This window comes from Phyllostomus hastatus, unplaced genomic scaffold (genome assembly GCF_019186645.2).
Source record: "Phyllostomus hastatus isolate PE091 unplaced genomic scaffold, TTU_PhHast_1.1 phas_contig_40, whole genome shotgun sequence".
In the NCBI taxonomy this organism is placed as follows: Eukaryota; Metazoa; Chordata; class Mammalia; order Chiroptera; family Phyllostomidae; genus Phyllostomus; species Phyllostomus hastatus.
Window position 1 is genome coordinate 28787387 of NW_025333872.1, and position 15223 is coordinate 28802609.

General features: G+C 42.5%; 1 protein-coding gene across 3 annotated transcripts in view; it reads left to right on the forward strand.

Moving 5' to 3' along the window:
* The first annotated feature begins 7211 nt into the window (after positions 1–7211).
* KCNQ5 (potassium voltage-gated channel subfamily Q member 5) overlaps positions 7212–15223 on the forward strand; it is a 502003-nt gene continuing 493991 nt past the window's right edge. For all 3 annotated transcript variants that reach the window (XM_045842923.1, XM_045842924.1, XM_045842926.1), the window contains exon 1: positions 7212–8161. In XM_045842923.1, the coding sequence (XP_045698879.1) occupies positions 7767–8161 (395 nt within the window). In that variant the 5' untranslated portion in view covers positions 7212–7766. The remainder of the gene's footprint in view (positions 8162–15223) is intronic.

Consider the following 15223-nt stretch of genomic DNA (forward strand, 5'->3'; position numbering starts at 1 on the left):
CAAACAGAACCAGAGACATGGAAACATGGAACAGACAGATAGCTGCTAGAAGAAAGGGGGGTTCAGGGGAATGGTGGAAAGAAGCAGAAGAGATTAAACAAAGCACATGTATGAGTGACCCATGGACATGGACAACAGTGTGGGAAATGACTGTGGGGGGGGGGGGCTGGGTGGAGAAGGGCAAAGAGGGAAAAATTAGGACAGTGTAATAGAATAAACAAGACTTTTTTAAAAAAGTATTTATTTAGTTTTAGAGAGAGGGAAAGGGAGGGAGAAAAGGAGAGAAACATCAATGTGAGAGAGAGAGACATTGAACTGTTTTCTCTCCCACAGTTCCAACTAGACTGGGACCAAACCTACAACCCAGGCAGGTGCCTGACAGGGAACTGAACAGGTGACCCTTTGGTTTGCAGAATGACGGCCAACCAACTGAGCCTCACTGTTCAGGGACCCTCTATCTGTTTTTCAGGACATTTGCCTTTCATACAAATTGTCTTTTTTTTTCCTGGATGATATGGTAAGTTCCTCAACATTCATTATAAGTAAAATAAAACAAAAATGTATTGTTTATCCAACATGCTTCTCCCTTCCTTCCAGGTAAAACTAAACATAAGAAATACATATTTGTTACATGGACCTCTTTTGAAAATATTAGATGTAAAAAATGATAGATTTTATTTAAAATGCTATAAGAGTACTGAGTAAAATCAATAGAAGTGGTCCCAGTTGTTTCAGACTTCGGAACTGACAGTGAAATATTGTCAGCTGAAATCGCAGCTCAGATGTCCAAATACCTGCTCAACCATGGGACCTGTAAGAGTAACCATAATGGCCATCGAGTGGCCATCAATGTTGTATGAATCAACATTGTGTTTTGTTTAGAACTTTCCTCAAATCCAAATCCTCAGCTTGCTGCTACCTCTTATCCTTTAGAATCATTATCTCCACCCCTCAGCTGATTTTTATTTCTATAATTCTGCAAGACCAAAAAAAAACAAAAACAGAAACAATAACTTTTTCAAATGTCCTCCTTGTTGCCAAATCAAAAACTGTTATCTCATTTGATCTCTTTCCAGCATTTCCTTGTTGAAGCTTCTTTTTTTGGCTGCTGTGGCAACAATCCTCAGTGGTTACTTAGCTGCCTCTGTTTCAGTCTCCTTCCCTTCTTTTTCCTTTTCCCACACCCAAAATGTGCATGGATGCCAGAACTGGGTCCTCAGGCTTCTTCCTTCCTGAGTCAATCTACATGATTTCCCAGGCAATCTGATCCCAACCTATCACTTTCATCATATATATATATATATATGTATGTGTGTGTGTGTGTGTGTGTGTGTGTGTGTATATATATATATATATATATATATATATATATCAAATATTGATTTCTAGCTCCCCCTTGAGTCACAAATTCATATATCCAAAGGACATTTCCACTGGGCTGTCTCAACAGGCATAACAAATTCAATGTAAAATAGAACTTGACATCTTCCCCTTCCCCTGGGGGCCTCCCCTGGGGGCCTCCCCAGGTGGTCTTTCCTAGTTCAGTAAAGGACACTACAATCCACCTACATAATTCTGTCTGAAAACTGAAGATTGGGCTTAACACCTGTTTACGGATTGGTAGCTATCACTAAAGTCCAACATAGACACTTCACCTTTGAAACCCCAGCTTGCAGTGGTGTGTTCCTCACTTAGGTTCCCAATCCACATTGTTTTTCATTAAACTGAATGAATATCAAGTGCTTTTCTGAAAGTGGAAATAGAGACATGTAATTTCTTACTTAATATTCTCCAGTGGTCCCCTACACCATTTATGATAAACTCCAAAGTTCTGTGACTAATGGTTATTAGTCACAGAGCCCCTGCCTTCCTTCTCCTCTCTCCTCCTTATAGCTCCACTTTCAAGAGCACCCTGGGCTCTGTAAAAATCCAACTGCTGTCATTCTCAGAGAATGATCACCTCTCAAGACTTCACATTTTCTCAAATGTTTTCTCTTTGAATACCATCCCTCATGATCTCACCGAAGTCCAGTCATTCCTCAAGACTTAGCTCAGCTATTGCACACTTCAAGATATCCTCTATGGCTTCCCATAACACCCTGTGAGCACCTCTGCAAACCCATCACCATGTTGTAACTACTTGCCTGTTTACATGTCTCCCCCCTAAGTCTGCGAACATAAGAATCAGGACTGGTTTTCATCTCTGCACCCACTCTAGCTAGCACAACACCTGATGATTGATGATTGCTTGTGGAAGAGAAGAAAATATTTGGGGAGATTCATAAAGGATGCTTTCTTAATTCATCTCTAGAAAAAAATTTTAAAAGGTAAAATGTCAGTACCACTAGAGGGCATAGAATTCTAACACAATTTTCCACTACACTAACTCAAAGGAGTGTTTTCCTTGTGTATCAACCTCTTCACACAGTTTCTAAATATATGGATCTTAAAAATATCAAATGACTGTATCCAAACTATGTCCAGAAAGAAGTGTTACAGTAGTTGGCTGAAACTGAGCAGTGCTGTCATACTAACATGTCAGAAAAAATGAAATCAGGTATAGCCAAATATAATAAACAGGGTTTATGAATAAAACTGAAGGAAGTTTTAGTAAAAGATCAAAATGTAATTTCGGCCCTGACTCATGTGGCTCAGTTGGTTGGCCATAATTGCTCAAAGTGAAAGGTCACCAGTTCGATTCCAGGTCAGTGCACATGCCTGGGTTGCAGGCCAGTCCCAGCAGGGCGCATGCGAGAGGCAACTAGTAGATGTTTCTCTCTTACATCAGTGTTTCTCTCCCTCTTTTTCTCCCTCTCTTCCCTTCTCTCTAAAAATAAATAAATAAAATCTTTAAAAATTTTTAAATGTCACTTCAATACATTGATATAAGATTTGTGACTGTTTTACAATTTTCAATACAAAAGGGTATCTATGCAGGGAAGCCCTTACTTCTGCAGGAATAGATGAGGCTATTTCTGTATTTAGAATGAAACCCCAAAGCCTGCTTTAAAATAACAAATAGAAACTTTCCAATACTTCTGTTTTGGAATGAGAAACTGTCAAGATTACTAACACACAATAAGAGGTAGACTTTTTCTTTCAAAAGTTAACATAATGTAGTAGTTAAAAATATTTTTGTTTTTGTGGGTTTTGCTTTATTTTGTTTTGGTTTTCCATTAAATACCATAAGCCTGAGTCCAGGATCAAATACTTATTAGTTTTGAAACATTATTAACTTGTCCGCAGCTTAGTTTCTTCCTCTGTAAACTGGATACGAATGCAGTGTCTACTTATGGGGCTCTTGTCAGAATCAAGTGAAATAATTCTTATAAATCACAGTGCCTGAAGCACAGTAACTGATGCTAAATTTTGCTATTATTTTTCTTTGAAAGTGGTGATCAGCACGTTATTAATTCTTAAGAGAATCAATTTTGATAGTTGCTGAAATGAAAACGGTGAGATCTTTGGGCCCTTTCCCTACTTTTCTTTTTTGGTGCTCCTACCAACCTCTCTTGATATTTACATGTGCTCACACCTACACTCTTTCTGCATCCCTGGGGCAAAGGCTATTCTTAAAGGACCATGCCTTATCCACTGTGCAGGGCAGGGCTGGGATCCCTACTATGTTAGAACCTTCATGTCCTCTGGCCAGGCTCAAGGGAACTCTGATGTTGCCCTAGGTTCTCTGGTTAATTTCTGTTTGTTAGAGAAACATCTTGAGAAACTTAGCATTATCATATCTCTTACAGATAAGAATTCTTGATTGATTAAAAATGGTACTGTGGTACACAATGTTGATAAGTTTTAAATAATAAAAGGAGGCAAATATGTTTGCTGAACCAATGGTTATAATGAGATACCTAACAAATGCAATTAAGGTTGCTATGCTTATTGGTTTGGTTATAACTTAATAGAAGGAAAAACAAAAGCTGAGGGGAAGGGTGACATAGTTTAAAGGGCTTTCTATTCAGCCACAAGGAAACTTCTGTTCTACCTCTAAGCCTACAAAGCAAACAGCTAAACCTTAGGCAAGTCACTGAACAGTAGCCAACCATGGATTTCCATTTCTTCATCAGTAAATTTCCTTTTTGCTCTAATGTTAAGAACTCTATTTATCATTACTATTCTGGTTGGCCCAGTAATTTCACAGTGGATCAAAGTACATCCACGCCACGAAAAAGTGGCACTTACAGTGCTGATTAGTTAGTTGATCAGAACCATGAACATGACTTCATGGGAGGGTATGTTGAGGTGGAAAGGCTGGGCTAAAGGGAAGATGGGGAGGCATAAAAAAGAAGGACAAGGGGAGAGCATTTTATGAAACTAGCTCAGATCTAGTTACTCTGCTTCAAAATGTCTCCTGGGCATCTCTAGCTCTTGTATCGAATTTTTAATATTACTATTTTAGAGTACCTTCAAAAGAAAAATATAATGGTATAGAAACATGTTGAAGTAAAATATTTTTAGTAACTACTTTCAGTTGAAACCATCTCCATGTGGACTTCAGAAAATAGAAGTTTCCATGATTAAATTTTGGGCAGGCATCTTTTAATGTGTAGAGAATGAATGGCTGAAAGCAAACTCATCTCCAAAGGATGGAAGGTCAAGTCACTCAATATTGCTATTGCTCTGCACTAGCAATAAGCATTTGCTGTTGAAAAAGGTGGTTGTCCTTTAACTTTATGCCTCTTTATAATGCTCTTATGCAATTAGTTATGCACAGGACATACACTACATTGTTTTACTCTTGGACCCATGTGCCCATCTTCTCTTCTGATATTTGGGTTTTAATATTTCAGCAAAAAGAATGAAAGACTTTTCTAGCAACATCTGTATTCAAAGGCATAACAACAGAAAAAGCTTAATCACAATATCTTGTTTCTCCCACAGGTAATTCCTGCCTTTTGAGGGAAGTGAGCAGGTAATAAAGGAAGTGAGGTATATTGAGAGAATCTAATAGGAGTGACTATGCAGCTTCACTTGGCCTTGGTTCCAGAACACATAAGGGCAGAATGCTTATGAAAGCCAAATGCCTCTCTCTGAATAGAAGTAGGCAGAGACAGAGAAATAAAGCCATGGACTTTTAAGTACATACTCTATTGAAGATGAGGACCACTGGGTGGATGTCTTACTAAACTGAAAGGCATGATGGTCGGGTTCCCACTAACCTTCATACTAACTACCTGTGAATGCTGGGGTGGGTCTCCTTCTCTGGGCTCTCTAATTGCAGGTTGCTCTAGAAGAGATGATCCCAAAGGTCCTTCCCAACTCTAAACTGCTACTGATCACCAGATCTGATTTTTTTAAAGTGTAATGGCATTTGCTTAATCAACATCACAGTTGCACTAATATTATTACTGCACCTCAGGAAAGCGTCACTGGGTATTTAAGCAGCTGGCTCTTTTCCTAGGAAACATTCACGTTCAGCCTTCCAGAGACTTCCTGCTTTCACGGTCGGCCCAGCCACACCAGTGACATTGGAAGTGGCCTGACTTAGACAGCCGTGGTGATCAAAGTTTGCAAGAAAAAAAAAAAAAATCTTGGTCAAGAGGAAATGGTTTTCATTTTCCTGCCTGAATAAAAGCCAAGGTTTTTGAGCTTAAAGAGTGCACGCGAGTCATTTTAAGTCTGTCTCTGGGTATTTCACCCTGAAAGTCCCCTTATAGAAATTCCGCGGGGCGACTAAATATAGCAACAGCAAACTCCCCCCAGTAAGCAGCCCCTGCCTTCGTGCAGCCCTAGGATTGGAGAGCTTGCTCCAGGGCGCTGTCTGCATCTGCCTGGAATAGCAGGGCACGGAGCAATTTCTCTTGCACCTCCACAGCGCGTGGGTGTGAAGTGTAATAGGGGAGAGGGAGAGTGACTCTGGGTATTGCTGCTCCGCGTGCAATCACGTGGCACCTCTGCCAGTTTCGTAGAGTGGCTCTGAGGCTAGTGCCTGAGGTGGAGAGGCTTGGGGAAAAGGGGGGAGGGAAAGCAGGGTCCTGCCAATGGCCAGGAGTTGGCAAGAGGGTTTCACGAAAATAATAGCAATGGCAATAAAAAGTGAAAATAAAGCATTTCAGTTGAAGTACTGCCACAGGCAGGAAGGAGCTGTCGCGAGCATGGGTATGTGTACAGGAGACAGTTGGGAGAGTGTCTATCTCCGAGGGGCAGAGACCGCTGAAATAAGACTTTTGCCTTAGCAATGCCTGGGCGTTAGGCTTCCGAAAGGAGTAAGGCACACGGAATCACTACCTTGCAATGATGTGCTATGGTTTTGTGGTAGAAGCTTAGTTCTTCCTTCAGTTTAACTTGGTGATCATTTTCGTTCCTTCTGGAGGTAGAGGGTGGGAAGGGGAGGTCTGATCTGTTAGAAGAAGTTCCCAAGCCTGGCTTCCTTTCCATTTCCCCGCGCTGACTGTGATGTATAACTACTTGTTCTTTATAATACGGTGTTGCCGAAGGCCAAAGCCCGCAGTGGCACTGTGGTCTCCCTCAAAGCCAAGGACGGGGGCTTTGGGCTGCCCAGTGTCAGAGGTGGAGGAAGACCCCAGTAAGTCTTAAAACGTCTCTCGTCTCTCACCGTGTAAACTACAGCATACAAGGGTGGGTGGGGACTCCAGAAGCCCGTGTCCTGGGCTCTCCACCTTCCAGGATTTTTCTCCCAGACCCTGGGGCCGCATCTGCCACTGCCGAGACTTCGCAGTTTTATGACTTTCTCGAACTTAAACGGAAATTTCTTGACCATTTGTTCTCCCATGCTTCGCGCCACTGTCAGGCGGAGCTCCCAGGCAAGTCGTTAACCTGCAGAGCGGCCACTCTGGAGTTTTTGTGACCTCCCCATATTCCACCCCCGGGCTGGGAAGGATGGCCAAGTTATTCGTGGGCTTGATGTCTGATGCTGGGATGGAAAGTCACAGCCTGCAAGCTGGAGCAAGCCGCAGGGAAATGCCTGGTCCCCACCTCGCCGTCTCGGAACTACTGTCCTGCGGGGTTGCTCACTGAACTGCCTGGGACTCGAGAGCTGTGCGGGACACCAGAGCCACTGTCCGGAGCATCGCCCGGCGCGCCAGCTCGGGACTGGTCAGTCCTGAACGGCAGGGCATGGCAGGGCCGGGCGGTTCCCGCTCACACACCCGTTGCGGAAGGATGGCAGGACCTGGCGCTGCAGAGTAGCGGCGGGAGAAAGCAGCGATCTGCATCTTCACTTTCTCCTCTGGGCACCAGGCTGACTTAACCTTCCGGACAGCTCCAAAGCCCCAGAGAACCAAACCAAACTCGCGCATCGGAGAGGGGGCTTTCGAGTCCCGTCCTCTCCGGGGGAGGGAGGCAGAGGCAGCCTGGGCGTGGAAAGTGGAGGGAAAAGAGAAAGGGGGAGCCTGAGGCTGGGTGTGCGCGCGTGGGAGCGCGCCTCGGAGCGCCCCGCACTACCCGTTCCAGCCCTGGGGGGCACTTCGTTAGGAGGGAGTGGTAACCACGGGAATCAGAGGCAGCGAGAGAAACCTTGTCAAAGTGACGCCCCAAACAGGTCCGGACTGCGAATTCGAAGCTAAAGGCTGCTAGAAATTGGGACTCCTCTTCCTCCTCCGCAGCCCCCACCTCCGCCCCAGCCCTGAAGCCCCAGCGGTTTGCTAGCTGCTGGCTTCTCCGCCCCCGACTCGGAGGTCTAGAGCAGGAGGCCCCGGGTCAGCAGCGGCTTACTCCTTGAAACCCGCCAGCGCGCTTGCCGCCGCTGCCCCCGGCGCAGGGACAGGCGCCCCCCTCGCGGTGCCCGTGGTGATGCCATGCCCCGCCACCACGCGGGAGGAGAGGAGGGCGGCGCCGCCGGGCTCTGGGTGAAGAGCAGCGCGGCGGCGGTGGAGGGCGGGGGGCGCCCCGGCAGCGGCATGAAGGATGTGGAGTCCGGCCGGGGCAGGGTGCTGCTGAACTCCGCGGCCGCCAGGGGCGACGGCCTGCTGCTGTTGGGCACCCGCGCGGCCGCGCTCGGCGGCGGCGGCGGCGGCCTGAGGGAGAGCCGCCGGGGCAAGCAGGGGGCCCGGATGAGCCTGTTGGGGAAACCGCTCTCGTACACCAGTAGCCAGAGCTGCCGGCGCAACGTCAAGTACCGGAGGGTACAGAACTACCTGTACAACGTGCTGGAGAGACCCCGCGGCTGGGCGTTCATTTACCACGCGTTCGTGTGAGTACCCAAGCCCCCCTCCCCGCGCCCCCCTGCCACGCCCGCTTCGGGTGGCCCATGTGCCTAGCCCCCTGGGACGCGCTCTCCGCGCCCACGCCCTGGCCCGGCGCGCGCGCGTGCAGACACACACGCGCGCGCATACACACACGCACACACACTGCGCGCACACGTGGTGGCTTTTATTTCTTTGCACGTGTTTATGGTGTTCCTCATAGAGCCTTGCACCTCCCGCAGCCCCACCTCTCCCACCTTTACAAACTGAACCTTCTATCCCAACACACCCAATAAGCTGTCTGACAGTTTTAGGCACCAAAGACCGCAACCGGGCAGACGTGGGATCTAAGCTGCGCGGATAATTGAGAGCGAATAGGTTCCGAGATACATAAACTTCAACCGAGCGGGGCGCCTGAGAGCTGGGAAATGCAAAGGGAGGACGTGTGTCCGTATGAGGCTTGTGAGACTTTACTGGCGAGGTCAGAAGGTGATGGCGGGGTTTGACGGGTGGAGACAGTCCTGGGGGCGGAGCTGGGGAAGCTACCGCTTGGTGGGGAGAGCAGCTCGGTTTTAAGTGCTCCCGGAAACGTGCCTCGCCACCACCAACGGAAAGTCTTTCGGTGCATGTAGTCCTTCCTGCCACAGAGGTGACCAAGGTCTGGAAGAGGCGAGCAGGCCGGGGCAAGGTGATGCTCCCAAGAAAGTGGTAGAGGGCAGTGGGGAGTCTGGGGCGCTTGAGCTCGGACCAAAGTGCAATAGTAGATGCGCAAGTGGGCCACTCAGGACAGAGAACAGACAGTAGGTTAAGTGGATATTTGTGGCGCTGGGTCCAAGTGTGTGTGTGTTAAGTAAGCCTTCGCCATCTAGCAGAGAATGCTTAATGAGAAAATGATTGGAAGCAAATGTTTATTTTTCCCTTAGGCATTTAAAACCTTTCAGTGGCTTTAAAGTTTACTACTGTTTTTCCCACAAGGTCCATTCATTCAGTCTCCTGTTCCAGCTAGGTTTATCTGGACGTTTTAAAGTAGTTTTTATGCCATTACAACCTTTTAAGTCTTTCTTTTTTCCTCCTTTTCTTTCTCTACTCTTTTTTTTTTTAGTTCTTTTTTATGTTAAAATAAAACATAAAGATGTCAGTCTTAGGGAACCAGTAGAGAAAGTTGCGGTCACTGATACTTCCTTGTTTCCTAGTAAATCGGTTTTGAACACAGGAAGTAGGTTTCTTTCAGAATTGAGGCGTGCCATCTGAACATAGCTCTCACCTGGGATGGAGGATTGGCACCAGGAGGATTTTTTTTTTTTTTAAGTAACAGGGAAGAAGGGGCTGGTTTTGTACATCGGTGAACCTGGAATTTGACCACGTAAGAGTCAGGAAATTGGTGGAGTCTACAATCTGTGGGGCTCTGGTGTCTGGAAAATTTTACAGTCTCAGATGGATGTGAACATGTAGCATTAGGTGGAATATTCCAGCCAACTTTCCATCTTACAGTATACACAAGGAGAACGTTGTGTTGCATTATTATTACATCAAAAGGTGTAACTTTTATTATTGACTTATGTAAGTAAGATTCACATTGATTTAGGTGTGGTTGCTGTAATAAATAATAGACATAGAGAAACACTACTGACACTTTTCATGTCCAAGCCCTCTGAGTTGATATATAATTAATCATATTAACTAGTGAGCCTGATAAATTATTTTGACCTAACAGCATCTACTAAAACATTGAGCAATAATGATCTGTGCTCAATTTGGCAGCAAAGGATATATTGTATGGATAATGACTTCTTTTACAAAAAGAGGATGTTCAAAATGTTCAGTTTTGAGTTTCCATCGTGATGCCATTTATGGCCTTTAATTCTTGGTAAATTATGTTTGTATGTTCAGAGTGGGTTAGAGAGAAACGTTGTTGGTGCTCATACTTTACATGTCCTATGTGTTGCCTTTGAACCTGAATGAACACTTCTTGTAATGCAACATTTGTTCCCAATATGTTCGTATTTAACAAGTTTTTAATGACCTTACAGAATTTCTAAATTTTGACAAATGATTTTTTCAAGAGATTCAAGTTTGGATAATTCTCTATTCACTAGCTAAATCAACCTATCAGTGTCTTTAGTGGTAGATATGAAATAAACTAGGTAGTGTTCAGGGTGATATGCTACTGTAAAGTTTGGCATTACACATTTCTGGAGTCCACAACTGTAATGCTTGAGCAATTAGATAGTGGTGCTAGGTCCACAGTAACTCAAAGAGGGACTGAATAGTATTTTCTGGGAGAATTGTGCAACTGTAGGGGACCCTGGGGGACAAGCCATCTTTGGAAATTGCTGTTTATGATTTTGAATAATGAGCTTTAGAATAGTTGTGCTTTACATATTAAATTAATAAAGGAAAGTTACTTTGAGCTGTGAATCTAACAAGGCTATTAATAATAAAGGAAATTATAAGAAAGCTATTTCTAGAGGGGTGTAATTAACTAATTCCCTGCCAGCCTGGGAATCCCCAAATCTTACTTTAATAACAGTTTTTGTAACACATTAAGGTTCTTGCCAAGAACTAGTGCACTGTGATTAATGAGATACTTCAGGGATGGATTTACTTGGTAGACCCAAGTTTTCACTGCCAAGAAGCAAGAAAAGTATGTTTAAAGTTCTGTTTCAGGTAGAGAAAATTATTTGTTATTATAATGGCATTTTTAATGATATAAGATGGTGTTGAGTGTATATATCCTAGCCTACTGATGAGATGGCTGGCAAGAACAAGAGATGACCTACTTCAAATACTTGCTTCCAATCTCTAAATTGGTGGAGATTAGAGAGTCCACTCCCTTATCATTCTTTAAGATTTACCTGACAGCTGTTTTCTGGTTTCCTATTACCTGTCTTCAGCTATTCTTCAGTTTAATAGACAAACTATTCAAATATGAGGTGAGAGATTTCTTTAAATCTTATTTTTCTATTTTTAATTACTCCTCTTTTGTAGGGAGAGTTTAGAAGAAGAATAGTGCTAGCAGAGGGACACATGATGGGGCTCCATATATAAATTTGCATTGATGCAGCAAATGTGTTTCTGAGAAATAGCATGGGAAACAATGTGGCAGATATATGGAAGTGTGTCTTGTCTAGTGTAATGCCATGGATTAGAGTGTATAGATATTTTAAACTAGATAAAATAATCCAGTCACCCAAGCTGGGAACCTGGAAGTCATCCTTGACACCTTCGTCTTTCTCATACTTGCTCCCAATGGCCATTCAAATGACCATCAAATTCTGTGTATTCACTTTCTAAATATTTTTCAAATCTATTCCCTCTTCTCCTTAGGGACTGCTACTAGCTCTCTCTGCTTCTCAATGTCTCTCCATTGGATTATGTGTAATATTCTTTTATTTAATCATCTAGCTTTTGTTCACAGCCTCTCAGCTCTGTTTTAAGACGATAATGTTCTTCCTAAAATGCAAATCTCCTATGATTCCCTCAATAAAAATATTTCCATGACCCTTTACTGTCTACTCATTTATTCATTCATTTATCCATCTACAAACATGTGAGTGTCTACTATGTGCTAATTCCCAATGCATAAGGCAAAAGCCTCCATTCTCAAGAAGGGAAAAGACTACACACAATGGAATGATTCCAAGCTTGTGAACAAGTATGAAATGATGTTATCTGTATCATTACAGAGAAAAGCACAAAGTCTCAGGGGAAAAGAGAGGGAAGTAGAGATGAAGGCAGAAAGGTAAGCATAAGCTTCAAAGAGGAAGTGAGGAGTGAACTGTTTTGACAAATGAGTAGTTAATTTTTAGGTGCAAAAAGCAAGGGGAAATGAGCAATCCTGGTAGAGAAAACAGCTTGGGCAAAAATGTGGAATTGTGAATCAACACAGTAATTCTGTTAAGTATTTGCAGGATGAAGACAGCTGCAAGAAAAAAGAGTAGAGAAAAGGCACACATACCTGAACTTGGATGGCCTCAGATGCTGACCATGGAATCTGATCTTTATCCTGTAGGCAATAGTGGTCATTGAATGGTCATCATCAAAAGAATGATATAATCAAATACAAATTTTAGAAAGATCTGCCTTTTAGTAAATTGATCAAAGGGTGCAAAATGGATTCAATATGGCTTGGAAAATGATGATAGTGGTTGTTCAAGTTTTTCACACATTCTTGTATTATTTTATCCATAAACTAATTATATAAATGCCAGTTGACTGTCTACTATGTGTTCTGGACTATTCTAAAGAGATTAGAGATGATTAACTGAGGAGCTTAGGCAGTGGGAACAAGAAAGAGTTTAACTGGAGAATGTTATGTAGGTAGAACTGGCAGACTGTTTTCAGCAGTCTCATGTGTCATGTGAGAAGGCTGATTCTGACCTGGGTGATGTGGGGGATGGAGGTACCCTAAACCAGTACAAGATGGGCAAGTGTCACATTTTCAGACAATATAATGAAATTAGATTTAGACTTGTTGAGTTTCGGATGTTTTGAAGACACTTAGGTGAAGATTTTAAGTGGTAAAAACACAATTGTGAACCAAACATTTGTTCTTTTTCAACCAGAGCCATTTTTTGAAAGTTAGAGAGCACTCAATAAAATATTTTTGAATGAATGAATGCATTTACAAGTCTAGAGCTTAATCTAGATGTATAGATTAGAGTTTCATATTTGGAAGCCTCTACCAATTATGCTAAAGTGATGTATGGTAGAATGAATGAGATAGCCCAGAGATGCAGAGTAAGATGTGGAGATGGTAGAGGACAGAGTCTGAAATACCAACATGAACCAGTGAATGGAAGACTAAGAGTACACAGAGAAACATCACGCAGCAACCAGAAGACCAAGGAATAAGCCAGCAGACCTTATTTTCACAAAAGCAAAGTAAGGGGGTTATAATCTTCAGCTTCCAATGCTATAGAAAGGACTGGAAGAGGCATGTAAGATTTCATTGGCTTGGTCATGGAGGAGGTCACTGATGGCATTTACTACAGCAACTTTGGTGGAACTCTGAGGGCTTTAAATGTGATATGAGTGGATAGAGGGTGTTAAGAGTTGGTGTAATAGAGACAGTGGTGTATGTTACACTCTACATTCCTTGGAACTACTCGTGGGACTTTTCACGACATGGTTCTGCTTATCTTTCTCACCTCATCTCTGTTTACACCCTGATCCCCAGACTTACCATCCTGTGTCTTCCTGCCATGCTTTTACTCACACTCTTCTCTTGTTTTCTTCCTACTTCTTGCACTCTGGCTGTCCAGCTTCTACTATTTTTTCAAAACACAACTGAAGGATCACTTCCTCTTGGGCCTCTCTCCCCTACCAGAAGGATTTAGGTACCCCGGCCTCAGGTTCCATTCCACTCTAGGAATGTCATTATCATGGTGTTTGCTCCACTCTTTGGTCACTGTATGCTACTTAGTCTGTCTTCCCCACAGAAAGGTGAGTGCCCTACACAGAAAATATACTCATCTCTGAATCCCAATCACCTAGCATGATGCCTTGTATTGAGTAGATCTTCAGTAAATGCTGGCTTAAAGAATGAGTGAATAATGTTCTTTGGAAGTTTTACATAGAATTTTAGAATGAGCCAAAGCTGAAGGAACTACCAAGTCTTTTTTATTTCTTGGAAGGTATTGGTAATTCATTTAAGAGGAAAAAGGTATGGGGCTGGAAGTGGGAGACCATTTCTTTGCTCCCAACTTCTCCACTAATTAGCCTCGTGACTTGGGATAAGTCATCTTACTCTTTTAAGTCTTCAAATATATATCTGTGAAATGGGCACAATAGTGTCTGTGATCCAGGCAAGATGATAGAAGGTACTGTAGATCATCTAAATATGATAAAAAAGAGGAATATCCATAATAAGTGATCTTTTTATTATTTCTCTTCCTTAATCTCTGAGCTACAAGGCCACCTCCTAATTGGTCACTTTACTTCCAACTCCTGAAGAGGTTTATGCTACATAGCAGCCAGAGCTATCTTTCTAAAGAGTTAAACAGAAAACATCACTCATGTGCTTGGAGGAGGAATCTGTTTATTAACACCTATCTTTATTCAATTCCTTAAAGTCAGGGCCTCTCTCTATCTTGTTGCCTGCTATATTATCGACACCCAGAATAATATCTGCCACAGGAAAGATGCCCCATGCATACTGATTGACTCACTTACTGATACTCCAAATCTCCAAAATATAGTGGTTTCCTGGTGGAAGATAGAATTTTACTCCGTTGACCACTCTCTATGTCAGGACTCAATTAGACCCGATAAATTACTTATATATATATTCCTTCTTAATTAAGTCTATAGAAATTGTTTGCATTATATTTTTGCTTCTGCATTCCTTAAAAATCACTGGTTTATTTTAGTGTAGAGAGGCCTTATACAAAAGTTATACTGCTTTATACCTTGCTAACATAAAATGCTGTTTGTACCCTTAAAATCTGTTTCCAGATATTTAAACAATGTTATAGTATTTGAGGATCATATTACAATTAAATATCTTGAAAACTGTTAAAATATTAGTGTGGGGAATGTGATGCCCGAAAAGAAATAAAACATAAGAAAAAATATTTTAAAATGGAATGAAGTTTTGATACAAGAAACCCTATAAACAAGGAAGATAGCCAGCAATCTTTTTATTATTGTTTCTACAGAAGTGATGCCAGTTTTAATTTTTAATTGCAAATGGCTCTTTTGGCAGATGAAAATGCCAGGAGAACATGTTTTTTCCTAACTCAGTGGTGTGAAACTACTTAAAGTCCAATCGTTGAACAGCTATAGCTCATAGTTATGTTTAATGATTTGTAGCTGTTTCAATTTTAATTTCCTTTTTCTTCAATCATTTACAAGTATTCTATTTGAAGCTTTATTTGGTTGCAACCTGGGAGATAAATTGGCCACACAACTGCTTTTTTGAATAATTATTGGAATTCTTTGATGGGTCTCAGAGTTTCAGGTGATCCTTTGATTTTTTTCTCATCAGTTTGTCTGAAGAATGAGTTCCCTAAATGTTACTGACATCATCTATTTTGAACTTAAAAATAGTTTGAACTTTTTCTCTTATG